General features: G+C 39.7%; 2 protein-coding genes and 1 long non-coding RNA gene across 6 annotated transcripts in view; 1 reads left to right on the top strand and 2 right to left on the bottom strand.

Annotated features, from left to right (window-relative positions):
- SLC9B2 (solute carrier family 9 member B2) overlaps window positions 1-3,564 on the bottom strand; it is a 20,782-nt gene extending 17,218 nt beyond the window's left edge. Inside the window, exons 1-3 of one of the 2 annotated variants that reach the window (XM_065837685.2) lie at window positions 3,190-3,284; window positions 1,238-1,395; window positions 498-600 (exon numbers count right to left, since the gene is read on the bottom strand). In XM_065837685.2, the coding sequence (XP_065693757.2) occupies window positions 498-590 (93 nt within the window). In that variant the 5' untranslated portion in view covers window positions 591-600; window positions 1,238-1,395; window positions 3,190-3,284. Of the gene's footprint in view, window positions 1-497; window positions 601-1,237; window positions 1,396-3,189 lie in introns of both variants that reach the window. The other variant, XM_065837686.2, reaches the window with a different exon arrangement.
- The window catches only part of LOC139827856 (uncharacterized), a 14,447-nt gene extending 1,121 nt beyond the window's left edge, over window positions 1-13,326 (top strand). Inside the window, exons 2-5 of the long non-coding RNA XR_011738941.1 lie at window positions 2,059-2,137; window positions 2,457-2,525; window positions 4,480-4,533; window positions 12,903-13,326. This is a non-coding gene — a long non-coding RNA (uncharacterized lncRNA). The remainder of the gene's footprint in view (window positions 1-2,058; window positions 2,138-2,456; window positions 2,526-4,479; window positions 4,534-12,902) is intronic.
- CENPE (centromere protein E) overlaps window positions 9,442-13,326 on the bottom strand; it is a 35,011-nt gene continuing 31,126 nt past the window's right edge. For all 3 annotated transcript variants that reach the window (XM_065837682.2, XM_065837683.2, XM_071808232.1), the window contains 5 exons: window positions 12,975-13,087; window positions 12,360-12,457; window positions 11,960-12,122; window positions 11,272-11,534; window positions 9,442-10,414 (listed from right to left, as the gene is read on the bottom strand). In XM_065837682.2, coding sequence (XP_065693754.2) covers window positions 10,317-10,414; window positions 11,272-11,534; window positions 11,960-12,122; window positions 12,360-12,457; window positions 12,975-13,087 — 735 coding nt within the window. In that variant the 3' untranslated portion in view covers window positions 9,442-10,316. The remainder of the gene's footprint in view (window positions 10,415-11,271; window positions 11,535-11,959; window positions 12,123-12,359; window positions 12,458-12,974; window positions 13,088-13,326) is intronic.

Raw genomic sequence — 13,326 nt, 5'->3', positions numbered from 1 at the left:
TGTTAGTCTATCCTGTGATTATGTGATCATCAGCTACCCATGTATATAAAGATACATGATGCAGTATCTTTACAGTCAATACTATGTGTTTACCCTAAAGTGCCTTCTATGTTAAGAATTTTATTCTTTCTTGCATATACTGCAAATCTTTTTCAAAGCCATAGAATTTGCCAAGAACAATGGAAATATGCATAATTAATCCTTTTTCATAGATAAAATGAAGACATGCATGAACAACTTTCAGCAAGTGAACTCACAGGCACAATCCTAGGTCCATGCAATTCTCTTCCATAGCTGATTGTGAAATGTACACTGATGCATTTTCCACTTCAAGCTGAAATCACAACCGCTGATTTCCAGCAATCCAACATACCACAGACTTTTAAAAACTGAACATTTCTTAATTGTAAGAAATTCCCACTGAGATGGTATTCCCTTCAGATGAAAAGGAGGGTTCCCTCTGACTAAAACTGTACTTTGAGATTCTAATTAATCACCTTGCTTTGCTCGTGCATGGCAATCATGCCATTTCTGTCACATACTGTTTGCACAGGATCTTCGTTGTCATTCACAATATCTTCCTTTACCATTGTTGCAAACCTATGTAAAGTAATAAAGCCAGAAAAGTTAGAGAGAAGCAAGTATTATTTTCCAGATAAACAACTTCTCAGTGATGTTGTTTCTTTTGACATAGATCAGGTGAAAAAACCCTGACAGCCCAGTTTGGAATGGAATGCTTCTTGCATGCTGTATGTTAGAACAAAAGACAGAAGCTAACAAAAGAACAGTAAGCTTAGTAGCTTACAAAAGCACTAAAAGAAACAAATTGAGTTTTAGAATCACAGTGATCTGTGCTAACTTGTTATTTCATCTTTAAAAGTATGGCTGTAATATATATATATAGATATCTATTTGTGCCTCTTATCAGCACAAGATAAAGGTTATTTGCTGTCAACACTACTTACCAGGACCATTAGTTCTGAAAGTGTCCCAGGCCCTGTATTCGTGGCAGTGCCAGTGACCAGTTCATAAAGCTAAGAACAGCGACCATAGTTTCTAAAGCAAACACATCAGGGGACACTTTTTTCCCCGACTTAAACCTGACCAGATCCAGCTTGATTTCCAGGGGAATTTTCAAGAACATGGTTCTCTTAGACATCACTATTCACAAGCACATTAACCAAATATCTAAGAAACAGAAGATGCCTTTTTGAATAAAGATCCACGCACAACTTGCCTTCTGTGTTCAGGTGGGGCTGATAAAATGTGGTTGGTTTTTACTGCTTATATCCCATGGAGATACTTCTCATAGCAGGAAATAAGGTCCAAGTTGTTTGTGGGTAATTGTCATTGCATTTACTTAGTCTAACTGCTTCACTTCTTGTCCTGTAGATGCTAATGAGAGATATTACAGAGAACTTTTCTATATGTCAGAATTATTTTTTTGTCCAAATATTTACTGGAATTTCACAGGTCTGAGCCAGCAAGAGTTGCATGCACATATCTGAAGACAAGGCTTGCTAGAGTTCTTCTCTGGTACACCAAAGGTGTGCATATATTCTCTACCAACTACATTTCAGTACTAACCGCATCTTCTTTTACATCACTCTGGACGTATAAAGCACTGCTCATGTTGAGCCAGAAGGTTTGACCCAAGAAATTGCTTCCTTACTGAATTGCTGGAAGCAAGTCAAAGAGCCTATTCTCACAATTATCAAGCCTTCAATTTATAATTATATGTTTGATAATTGGGAACAACTGATGCCATGAACAAAGACAGGGGTTATTGTAACACCTGGGTGGTTTTGTGTGAGCTGTTCTGGTATGAAACTGGCTTGAGATATGGCCAAGTCATAGAAGAAGAATACAGAGCCATAGGCAAACACTTTCAGTGTGTTCTAATGTAACAGCTTTACTTTATTTCATTTTAAAGTGTAAAGTGTTAATTTGTTCAAGCTCCAGTACTTGTCTATTTCTTTATTTGCTACTTGTGGAACAAAGCAGTTGTGGTCTCAAAGTTTTTTAGTGAAATAAGTGATTTTGTTTACGTTTTCATAGGACTGTTCATCTTTTCATTGAAGCTGGGACAGGAAGTACCAGCAACCTACCAGTGCCTCCCACTGACCACTTCCCCAAGGTATATATAGTTAATTTTGTAGTTCTGGAAGGGGTGCATGTGGGTAAGGGACAGAAGGATATTGCTCTCCATTCAGTCTTGCATGCGCAACATCCCAGTTCTGGGGGGGGTCACGTAATTGCTGACATGAAATACGTTAACGCTTCCAAGAAACCCAAGTCCACCTCGCAACAACTTCAGCTCCTGAGTGCATTTGTCACAGTAGCATATAAGAAAGAAAAGATTAACAAAGCAAGGAGAGGGGATGTTCTGCTTAGCAGGAATGGTTTCCAGGTGTGAAGGAGGAGTCTGATAGTGTATGTGCTGTTTTTTGTGACAGGTCTTCATGCTGTCAGATTCTTGATACTGCAACTTGCAAGCAACAACCAGTTGGATTAATGAGAGCAAAGTGAGTAATTAGTTTATGCACACATAGGTGGGGGATTTTGGGGTTTATGGTATTTGTTTGTTTAAAAAAAAATATTAAAAAATCACCGCTATACAAACAAAATCAGTGACTAAGAAATCACGGAGCACAATTCGTATCACAAGGTTAACGCCTGTACCATGGAAACCAGCCAGTAACAGCCATATTTCGGTACCTCCCTGTAAAATATACTCTCCTTATTTTGAAGCAAGAAAGGTTTTCATTATTAGATCCTCTCATTTGACTTGTTTTTATTGCTAGGGAGGAGGAAAGAGAGGGAGAGCTGAACGGGAGAGATGACTGACAGGGCAGCGTGTGCATGGCTGTATTATTAGCTCTATTGCCCTGGACACTGTCAGCGTTCTGCTTGGCACACACACAGTACAGAAGGGAATACAAATAAAATACCACAACCGCCGCCAAGCAACTAACGTTCAGGGAAGATTTTAAAATAATTTAAAAAAAGCAGACAACCCAAAGCCACACATCATCATCATCGTAATCCCCAGAAAGACGTAAACGCGCGCTGATGCAACAACATCCTGCGCCCCCCCCTCCGCAGCTCCCTGCCTGCAGACGGCCCCCGTGCTGCCCCTCCGGCCGCAGGGGATGGGGATACAACCACGCAGGAGCGCAGAAAACTTACCTGGGGAACGGCAGGGATGGGAGAGGAGGCTCCGCTCCCCGGGCAGCTTCTCTGCCCTCCTGTTCCTCCGCACGGAGCCGGGTAGGCAGAACCCGCTCCCCGCCCGCAGCGGCAGCGCCGGGCCGGCGCCGGCTCCTCCTCCCCGCTGCTGGAGCCGCGGTTCCTCCTCCAACGCCACCGCTTCACCAGAGCAGCAGGAAAAACCTCAGCGTGGAGCTTAGCAACACCGAAGGGGCTTCCACCGTGGTTGAGTCCCGGCAGGGCGGTGGGGAGGGTGACAAGTGGCTCTGGCCGGGCTGTCAAACAGGTGTCACCGTGGTGTGAGCGATGGACAAGCCCTGGACTGCCTTTCCCTTGGCTGGGGGAAGGGCCATGGGGGAGCTGCACACAATCCTCTCAGACTGCAGCTGGATGAGGATTTCTAGATGATTCTTCGCTAGGTGCATGCAGAATAATTGCTTCGAAGCAGGCAGGAGAATTTAAAAAATATATTGGTGGTGTCCCCACCAAGTTATTTCTACTTCTTAAAGAAAAATCAAGTGTGTCCATCTTGTGTGTAAGTACACGTGACAGGAGACAGAGCTGCTTTTTCAAACTCATTTTGCAAGCTACACCGGGTGCATGTGAAAGCAAATTGAAATGCAACACGCTGCTACTTTGCTTCTAGTTGCATTACACAGAATTGAGATGGCTACATATATAAGAGAAAAAAAGCACTTTTTTTTGTTCAGATTACAATTTCCATAAATACTCTGCATCAGGGAAGTCTCTTTCCCCCTCCCCCAAAAGAGAAAAGTTTGACGTGGAATCTGAAAAGTCAAAAAAATCCTCTTTGTATTATCACTGGGGTGGAAGGAAAAGAAGCAGAATTACCCAGTTCTATTAAAAACAGGCCAGTGAATTCAGAGGTCACAAGACCATTATTAAGCAGCATTATTCTTTAATCCCACAAGTCTGCTGGAAAAGCCCATGATGTTAGAACACGTTTCAGAGTTGTAGCTGTTAACATGCCCAGGAAAGTATTGCTAATAAGGCAATTTTGGGGTTTTTTTTGGGTTCACCAGCTTCTCAGACAACCACTGAAGAAATCTACACCTGTACTTTTAGTGCAATGTAAAAAGCAGACAGTGTCTCCTTTTCTTGCAGGAGCTCTTTCACCAAAAAAACCCACCATTTCTGAGTAGCATCTGTACATTACAGTCACCAGTGAACTTAGAAATGTTAACTAATGAAGTTGAACATGCAATATGCATAATGAATTTTCTCTCTGATTCTTAATTATATTTTCAGAATACACAGTGCAAGTTTCCTGTGTTACTGCAGTGGGGAGATTCTCTTTTCAAGGTAAGCCTTCTACATCTACTACAGAAGGACTTTAGCCTTCATACTCAAATCTGAAACCATTGAAACCATCCTGCCAGCCTGAGCTTTTAACATTTGCATTTATGTCAGTGAACACTGGTGGAGCTGTTTTCGATAACTTTGGATTTCTGCCTCAACTTGATCCTGCTTGGCTGCCAGGGTCACTTTATTAAAATACTGGATACTCAAAATGCCATAAACAAACTGCACAAGATCAGAATGCTCCAACCATGATTAAAGGTAAAAGTTAAACCCATAGTAAGCCTGAGGAAGCCAACATCCAAAGTACTGTCCCATTTTAAAAGCAATTTTAAGTAAACGTAACTTCTACAAATACGAAGCCTGATTTTAACTATACACGTTCCATTTTTTTTTTGAGATCAAAAAATTTCTATTAATGCTTCAGCTAAGATTGAAAAGCTTCAGCAATCATTTTAAAACCATGGCAATTGTTACAGAAACATGCACAAAATATTGTACATTTTTCCCTGTGCTGTCTGATTACTGGTCATACTCAGTAGTGTTTATTCTTTAATTCCTTCCCCCACATATATATGTATTTAAAATGTCTACATATGAAATTGCATACAGCTTCATTCACAAACTTGATAAATGGAGTTGTGTATATTTCTTTTAAGTAACTGTATTCATAGGCAATCAGCCCATGTCATTCATGGCAATTTTAACAGTATGTTAGCAAAACATACTTCCAAACACTTCGATAGAACCAGCGCCTCTAACAGAACTGCTGTAGGGCCAACCACAGCTGTGCCACCTCTGGGACAGAAGTGGAAAGAGCAAAGTAACATAACTACACTTCCAGATGAGCTGTAATACTATATTATATAGTCTGTGCATTATTTTAACTCATTTTACTTAAGTATCTTCCAGCAATCTTAAGACAACTAGCTTTACTCACCTATGTCAAGGCTGAAACCTTACTATGGAATAGGCATAATTCACGATACACTTTGCCTGCACCTTCACTCCAAACTGCATGTAAAGATTGAGCTGTGCTCACTTCTCAAATACCCAAACTTTTCATCCAAAGGAAACCTGGATAAGCGGAAAAGGAAGAGTCAGGGCATTCCCCAGTAACCTCCTCAGTGTGTACAATCAGGCTCCCAGGACACTGAGACCCTTTGTCACAGCATGTGCTGCGTATGGATGGAACCACAGAGTGTTAGGGATTGGAAGGGACCTCGAAAGATCACATCTAGTGCAGAGCACAGCTGTGACCCAAAGCGTAGTTTTTTCACAATTTAGTCATATGCAACTAGTGACACACAGTCTAATAAATGTCTACAGCTACTTATTGGGAGACACTATAACAGATGGAGCCAGACTTCTCAGAGGCCCACAGGGAAAGGATGAAAGGCAACAGAAAAGTTAAAACATGGAAAGGTCTGACAGAATATAAAGTGTGTTTGCGTTTTGGTGGGCATTTTTTCTTGTTTGAGGTTTTGTTTGTTTTAGAAATATCATTATTATTTTAAAACCATGCAGGCAGTTTAACTGCAATAGGTACCTACAGAAATTGTTGAGGAAATTCCTTCATTGAAGATGTTCAGAACATGACTCAACACAGCCCCGTGCAACCTGCACTAACCAGAGCCACTCTGAGAGGTGGGCAGGACTAAAAGGCCTCCAGAGCTCTCATCCAATGTACACAATGCTATGAAATACTGTAAAGCTGTCTGTAAAGCATCTGAGTGATGTTTAAATTATGGGAGAATTTGATCTGAAATGGATAAAACCCTGTTTCTTTTGAAGCCGAAGTGACGAGTCCATGAACAGGCTTTATAAGCCTTTGTTAAAGGATATAGGCAGTTTTGAAGAGATTTGCGTATAATGATGCAATTAGACTACAGGGTGGTGATTAATATCAGCACTGGAATTACCTCTCCTGGATAAAATTCAAAGACCGCAACATGCCAGGGCTTGATGAATTATAGCTTAACCAATCATATACCAAAAGGCTAGAAATGACTGATAAAGAAAATGATCTCTTTCCTTGTCAACACACTGGCAGAGAGAAAAACATGCACAGTTAAAAAAAATGTAACGCTTTCTTAAACACCTTCAGAATGAACCTGGAAAGTCCTGAAGTTCCTCAAGGATTACAAAGGGATTGCTGGTGGTGAACTCCAGTTAGCAAAGACCAATGTTCACTCTAACAGCTGTGTTATTTGACTGTCACCCTGTAATAGGAATTCACGAAATCCACTCCCTTCTATCAAATTGAGTTGAAAGCATTTTCAGTTATAAAATATATCCAAGTCTTATTTTTTATTTCAAGATGGAAAAAAATGCGGTGGTGTGGTTTGTTGTGTTTTTGAATATAATATCCCGCACTTGTGTCACTTACGATTAAGAAACACAGCTGTGCAAAACCTGCTCCTTGAAGTATGTTCCTGTGATATCAGTGGGAAAGCAACCTTCAGGCCTGAGCATTTGTACAAACAGAACAGGCTTATCTAGTGCTACTAGACAGCTATCCTTTTAACGCATTCCTTAGGCAAGTATGGATCATAAAAATGTAAGACAAGAAGTATATCCGGTGTCTAACAGGATGTTAGTTTGTGTAATCAGAGGAAAGCATTCCATGCCTTTCAGAGTGATGTGATCTCAAAAGGTAATTGAAATGGGTGCCTTTTTGGGAAGCAGAAATCAACTGCTTCTGTAACACAAGAAACTCAAAGTTATTGCACATACCTGGAACAATACTCTGTCTGATAGGCTGTTGTTGCAGTATTTTACATGCTGATTCTCTGTCCTTCCACACTACAGAATAAAGCAATGCCAACATCTCAAGAATTAATCTGGATATTTTCCATTTTTTCTGGCCTTTCGAAGTTTGTCCTATCCTCAAATTATATTTCAGCCAGTCTACAACAAAACTTTTTGGAGCTGAACTAATGCCTGCTGTAGGTCATTTACCTGGATATTTCTCCAGTTCTTGCAGCGTAGACTCATTGATGTCTGTAGCAATGACTTTGGCCGCTTCTTTAGCAAAAGCCTGAAAAATACAAGTTAGAGAAGCAGTTTATGTTTAGGTATTTCAGATCTTACCAGAAATAAAACCCTAATCTCCTTTTTTGGCTTGAAATAAAGGTTGAAGGCAGCTGATCTCTCACTTTTCATTTTGGGCCTGTCAGGGAGTAATGGTCAAATTACTACACAGTCTGGGGACAACTAAGTACCTATGCATGGTGTAAGACAGGTTTAAATATTTTCCTTGAAGTAAGGTATCCATAAGTAAAGTCTAAAAACAGCAACCAGACTAAGACAGTTACTATTATTATATTATTGCCCTTATTAGCTGCATGTGCACTAGCAAGCACGTTACAAACATGTCAGGCTAGAATTGTCTGTATTGTTGGATTTAAATGAAGTTGTGGGATTTGACAGGTAAAGGCACAAGTCATAAAAAAAAGGAATGGTGGTATATAAGCTTTGTGAAAAGCCTCTGCATCCAAATCATTGGAATAGAGCAATATTAAAAGAAGCATGACTCCTTTTATACTTAACCAGATACTCCTTTTTTCTTGATGCTTGCTTTAAAATGTGCTTTTTCTGCATTGCTATCACTGATAAATCAACAGTTACGCTAACAAAGTAACCTCCGTGTCAAAAGCATTCAGACATCTTGGGCTGTAGCCCCTAATCTTCAGAATAAGTGTCTCAAATGCAGCTTAAGAGGATAGTGGTGTTAAGTACACCAGCCTTCCATGGCATGTTGGGTGTTTACAAAGTAAAATGATCAGGAAAATTACCTGCTCCTTGAACTGAATATTTTAACGCAAGTGTCAAGATCAGTAGTCTTCTGCATTCTTATCCACATGCATGAGAAACTAGTCTGGCGAAAACCCTCCTTATGGGAGCTTTTCCTAGATTGTTGATTATCTTACAGAGATACTAGGAGAACTCTACTAGTTTCTCCGTTTGCTGTGGAAGAAGGAAGTAGCAGGGGAAAAAACAGTCAAAATGAATTAAAAGGCAGCCAGAAAGTTAATACATATGTTGAATTCTGTTTATCATTATCATTAAGTAAATAACATTTGTAAAGGATTTCTCACAGTTGCTCATTGTGAACCTTGTTGCAGCAGTGCTGTTAGTATCACATAGACTTGGTTACACCAGCTATTAATGTAGGTAAAGCACCTTGGCTTCACTGTAGTGATCTTTGCAGTATCCAGCCTTCTAACAGGAAATATTCTCTCTATCCTTCTCACCTTCTCCCAGGACAAAGCTGCAGAGATACTGGATTTAAGGTATAGATAGTATAGAAAAGCAGTTGCAGGTATTCTCAAATCTTGCCCTGATCTTTGCCTGATGTCACCACTCAGACTTGAAGACTCAGAAATTCAAACAGCACAAAGCAAGTATGACACAGTATAGTGACTATATTACTCCCTGGGTTTCTCAGTGGGTAGCTCTGCCTTTATCTATAGTTTATTAATTCAATAACTCATTTGGTGCAGGTGTCATTGGACAAGCTCACATTAGAGACCTGGGTTGGGTACAGAGGAACAAACATTCTCCAGTTTACTGTAGCAGCTGCTGGTCCAATCCCCTCTGCTGCTGCAGACAGCAGGATGATCTTCCCATCAAGCCAACCTGCACACACAGGAATTGTCATAGAATCTTTTAACAAAAAGATGAGCCAACAACAGCCCTCGGGAAGCAGATGCAAATGCGTTCTGAGACATGATCCCGAGTACCTCTGCTATCAAATCGCACCACAGATTGTCCTGTTTGGCCACAGTGTGACCTTGACTCTGCCAGAATTTTGAGGGGGAAGCTGCCTCAGCTTTTATTTTTTCACAAGCAAGGACATCAAGTTATCAACATCCTTAGATAAGAGCACAAGTGAAGTGACCAGCAAAGTACTTAGCACAATAAAATTTATTGTCAAAACAAATCTTAGACAAAACATACAAAAAAAAAAGTCTCACAATGCAGATAAGCAGGCCAGTAAAACAATCTGTCTTGCAGCCCTGATTATCCAGTTTACTTTCCATTCACTAGAACAGCAGAAGTGTCAGGTCCACTGCTTACTGTTACCAAAAAAATCTAATACTGGACTTCAGACAGGACTTGGAAGCATATTGAAAGATGACGAAAAATACAGAGTTACTCTAGACACCATAATTGGCTGAGCTGCAGAAATATTATAAGGACTCTAAGAGGAACCCTTGATTGTGTGCCCTACCAACAAAAAGTTACTAACTTCAGTCGTAATGTCCCGAGAGGTTAAAATTGTGGTGAAAATGCAGTTTCTGTGGTGTTAGAGAACACATGGTACAAAAACCGTATGCCAAGAAACAAATAGCATCATTCTTTACAACTCAGCAGCACTCTGGACATACAAATACTGACCAACCCGAAGAGAATTGTTTCAGGAATGACAGAAGGAAGAGTTTGAGATAGAGAAATTCCATAGATTAGTTTGTGATCCACTCCTGTTTGATTTTCTTTCAACACATTAACTTTTTTTTCTTCACCATCAAAAAAAAACCCCACCAAAGTAGAACATCATCAGACCAGCAGGCTGTGGGCAACATAACTGCTTTTCCATTTTTGTTCTTGCATTCCAGCTTTTCCAATTGTGAAAGGAAGCAACTCCAAGGCAGCAAGGGATTTGCATGCTATTGAATCTCTTCCCACAGTTTGTGGAAGAGGCTGATGGCTTTTGATTTGAAGCAATTATCTATCAGATTCTGGTTGTAGCCACTGCAAAGGCAGCTTAGAACAAAGTGCCTTTATTGGGTGGTGCAGTCAGGGGCTTTATCTTTCTCTGAACTTCCAAACCAGTGCTTAAGATGTTCTTCTGTGGGCTCTGTTCCTGCAGATCGTGTATCTGTACAGAAGACAAGAGCGTTAAAGTAACACTTAAGCTTTCTCAGTTAGACAAGCAGCAGGAATACCACAATTTAATCCTGACTAGCATCAACTATCAAATCTGGCCTCTGAGGAGCTTTGTGTTGTGAGGAAGCCTGGACCATTACCAAGTTGACCATCACATGAAATGGCAACAAGTCACATTCTTTTGGAATTCTAATGTCTTGAAAACTGGTTAACTCTTCAACATGTCTGCTAGGGCCTTTAGCAAGTTTTTAGAAGCCGGTGTAATGATGAGGACAGTAGCATTAATATGCCAGCATAGATCCCTAGGAGACTTTCCCTACAGTCACCCAGGTCAGATATCAGAAATCCTGAGTAGTGCTGAGGAACCAAAGTTCTCAAAACAGCTATTACTCCAGCTGGAGCCAGGCAGACTGGCAGATTCAACAGCTAGGACTAACGTCTACTAGCTTTAAGTGTAGAAAACACTTAAAGAGCATTTAACTTTCAATAGTTTTACCAGAAGTCTGTGCCTAACCAACATAAAATTAAAAGGCAAAACATTTTAGAGCATCGGCTATCTACTAATGATATTCTGCTAATTCACTAAAAGTCAGTCATCAACACTTCTACTGCAGTAAAAGTCTTCAGGGGGTGAAAGACTTGAGTATTTACTTTCTATAGAGCATACATAGGCTTCACAGCTAAGTTGGTCAGACAATCAGCTGACCAACCATTCAAGAAAACTCTGTCACTATGCAAGTTTCAGGTTGGAATGCAGAAAATACAGAGCATTTACCCTCAACTTACAGACTACCCCTTATATTTTGCCTCTCCAAATCCAAAATAGGAGACAGTCACTGCATTACGTACCTGTTAGTGTAACCAAGCTGGAATTATCAAATAAATTGGTTGGACAGGTCAGTGGTAGAGGCTTTGATATGTCCTGAATCACAGCTTCCTGAGAAATAGGTTCCTTGGAGGTTGAAGGCATTTGCTCTTTAAGGGAATATGACACTGTTTTCCGTGGAGACCTTGGTACCATCCCTCGAGTGGTTTCTCTTGAGGATTGTTCTTTCCATCTTAGGGCTCTTTCTTTCCATTTTCTAAGTTCCTCTTTCAGTTGAAGCTCATTACTGAAAGAAGAATTAATGAAGAAGAACTTAAAGTAGTTGTTTTAAATAAAGACAAATTGCTGGCAGTTTCTGTATTTTCAGGTGACATACCACAGACATGGCAATGCAACCTGTGTATCTTGCTTTCAGAGGCAGAACTTTATTTTTTTAAGCTAAGTTCCTTCCAACATACAACTTCGAGTGTATCTTCTAACATTTAAGAGAACACTTTATGAAAGAAAGAGAGCACTTTAAAGTTCAAAAGACATATATACATAAACAATAATTCACCAACTTTAAGTAAAAGTCTTTGATGTGAAAGAATCTAGGACATCTAAAATTAATAATAATTAGTTCTATAGGTGTCCTAGAAAGAAACACTAATGACATGCGTAGTTAAATAGCAACAAATGATTTGACACGTTGCTGATGAGCTTTATAGTTACCTTATCAGAGTGTCATTTTCTTTCTTGAGGTGGGAATTCTCTTTCTGTAGCTTCGCTTGCTCAGATTTCAGAACAAGTATGTGTGTGCTCTGGACGATGCCACTGCCACCACCACAAGTAACAGGCATTTGGGATGGCTGAGGAGCTGCTTTTTCCAGCACCACTGGAAAAGAGTTTTATGTGGATGTGTGTGTTATTCGGACAGTGCTTAAAGCCAAGACAATGTATTTTTTAGCCTATTCCGTCCTATGGTTTTATATGTAAAACCTCACTAGGTTACAAGTCCCAACTGCCCCATACCCTTTGAGGTAAAAGGCCTGCATCTCAATCTGAACTTTAACTATAACCTTAAAACTGATGTTTAACATTGAAGAGTCTCCTATATTTATCTTGAATTTACCAGTAGCATCTTGCTCTTGCTGTGCTCTTCGAAGTTCTTCTTTCAGCTTTCTTAACTGTTGTTCTTGGTGTTCTACAAGAGCTTTATAATTAGCAAGTCTGTATTGGGCAGGAATAGAAAAAGGAAAAAAAAAGAAAGCCTCAATTTAGTAATTATTACAGTTGCAGGAGAGCTAGTTTGATTTCCAAATGACTTATCAGATACAAAACATACTCAAGTTATACAGGTTAAACTACATAAACCTCGTTGTTAATTAGATTTTAGGTAAAGTGCAGAAAACCAAAAGTTGGGCTAGAATTATTTGCTCTAGTTCACTGGAGAAGGGATACAGAGAGTGATTTCAATTACTGCTCTCCCCTCGGCTTCTTCTGTCATAAGTTATTTCACTTATGGCTGAACACGGGTTGACTGCAAAATTTTGGTGGGTGTATAGGGAAGTTTTGTAATCAACCCAAGAAATGTATGTTTTTTGCTTTCTTTGGAGTCCAGCTACAATAAAAACAAAGGACACCTAATGCTGAATGGTTGCTTCTTATTCTGCAGAAAAAACAAAAGAAAAGAAGCAGCTAAGAACCAAGTAGCTGAGAATCGCAACAAGGTAAAATTTCAACTTACTTTATATCAAAAGAGTTGGATTGTTTCATTCTTTCCATATCATATTTTACCAACTGTGTTTTCAGATGATCAATTTCATCTTTGTACAACTCAGCACCTTTATCTAATTTTGCCTGAAAAAAGAAATAGTATGAAGAAAGGCTTGCTAATTAGCAATGACTTCAAGGGTTGCTTACTTGATAACTTTAGTACGATAGATTTTGCAGGACAATACTGGGAGCAGAAGTTATTTTGGAGCAAGACCGCTCACATTACTAACTAGCACTATAGTATTAGTTGATATCCTAACACGCAATCCTATTTTAGCAAGTTTTGTTGACTTATTTGTAGATATAAGTCTGGGAATTTTGGA

Source organism: Patagioenas fasciata, chromosome 4, assembly GCF_037038585.1.
Source record: "Patagioenas fasciata isolate bPatFas1 chromosome 4, bPatFas1.hap1, whole genome shotgun sequence".
NCBI classification, from domain to species: Eukaryota; Metazoa; Chordata; class Aves; order Columbiformes; family Columbidae; genus Patagioenas; species Patagioenas fasciata.
Note: the sequence above shows the minus strand (reverse complement) of the source record. Positions and strands in the feature narration are given on the sequence as shown.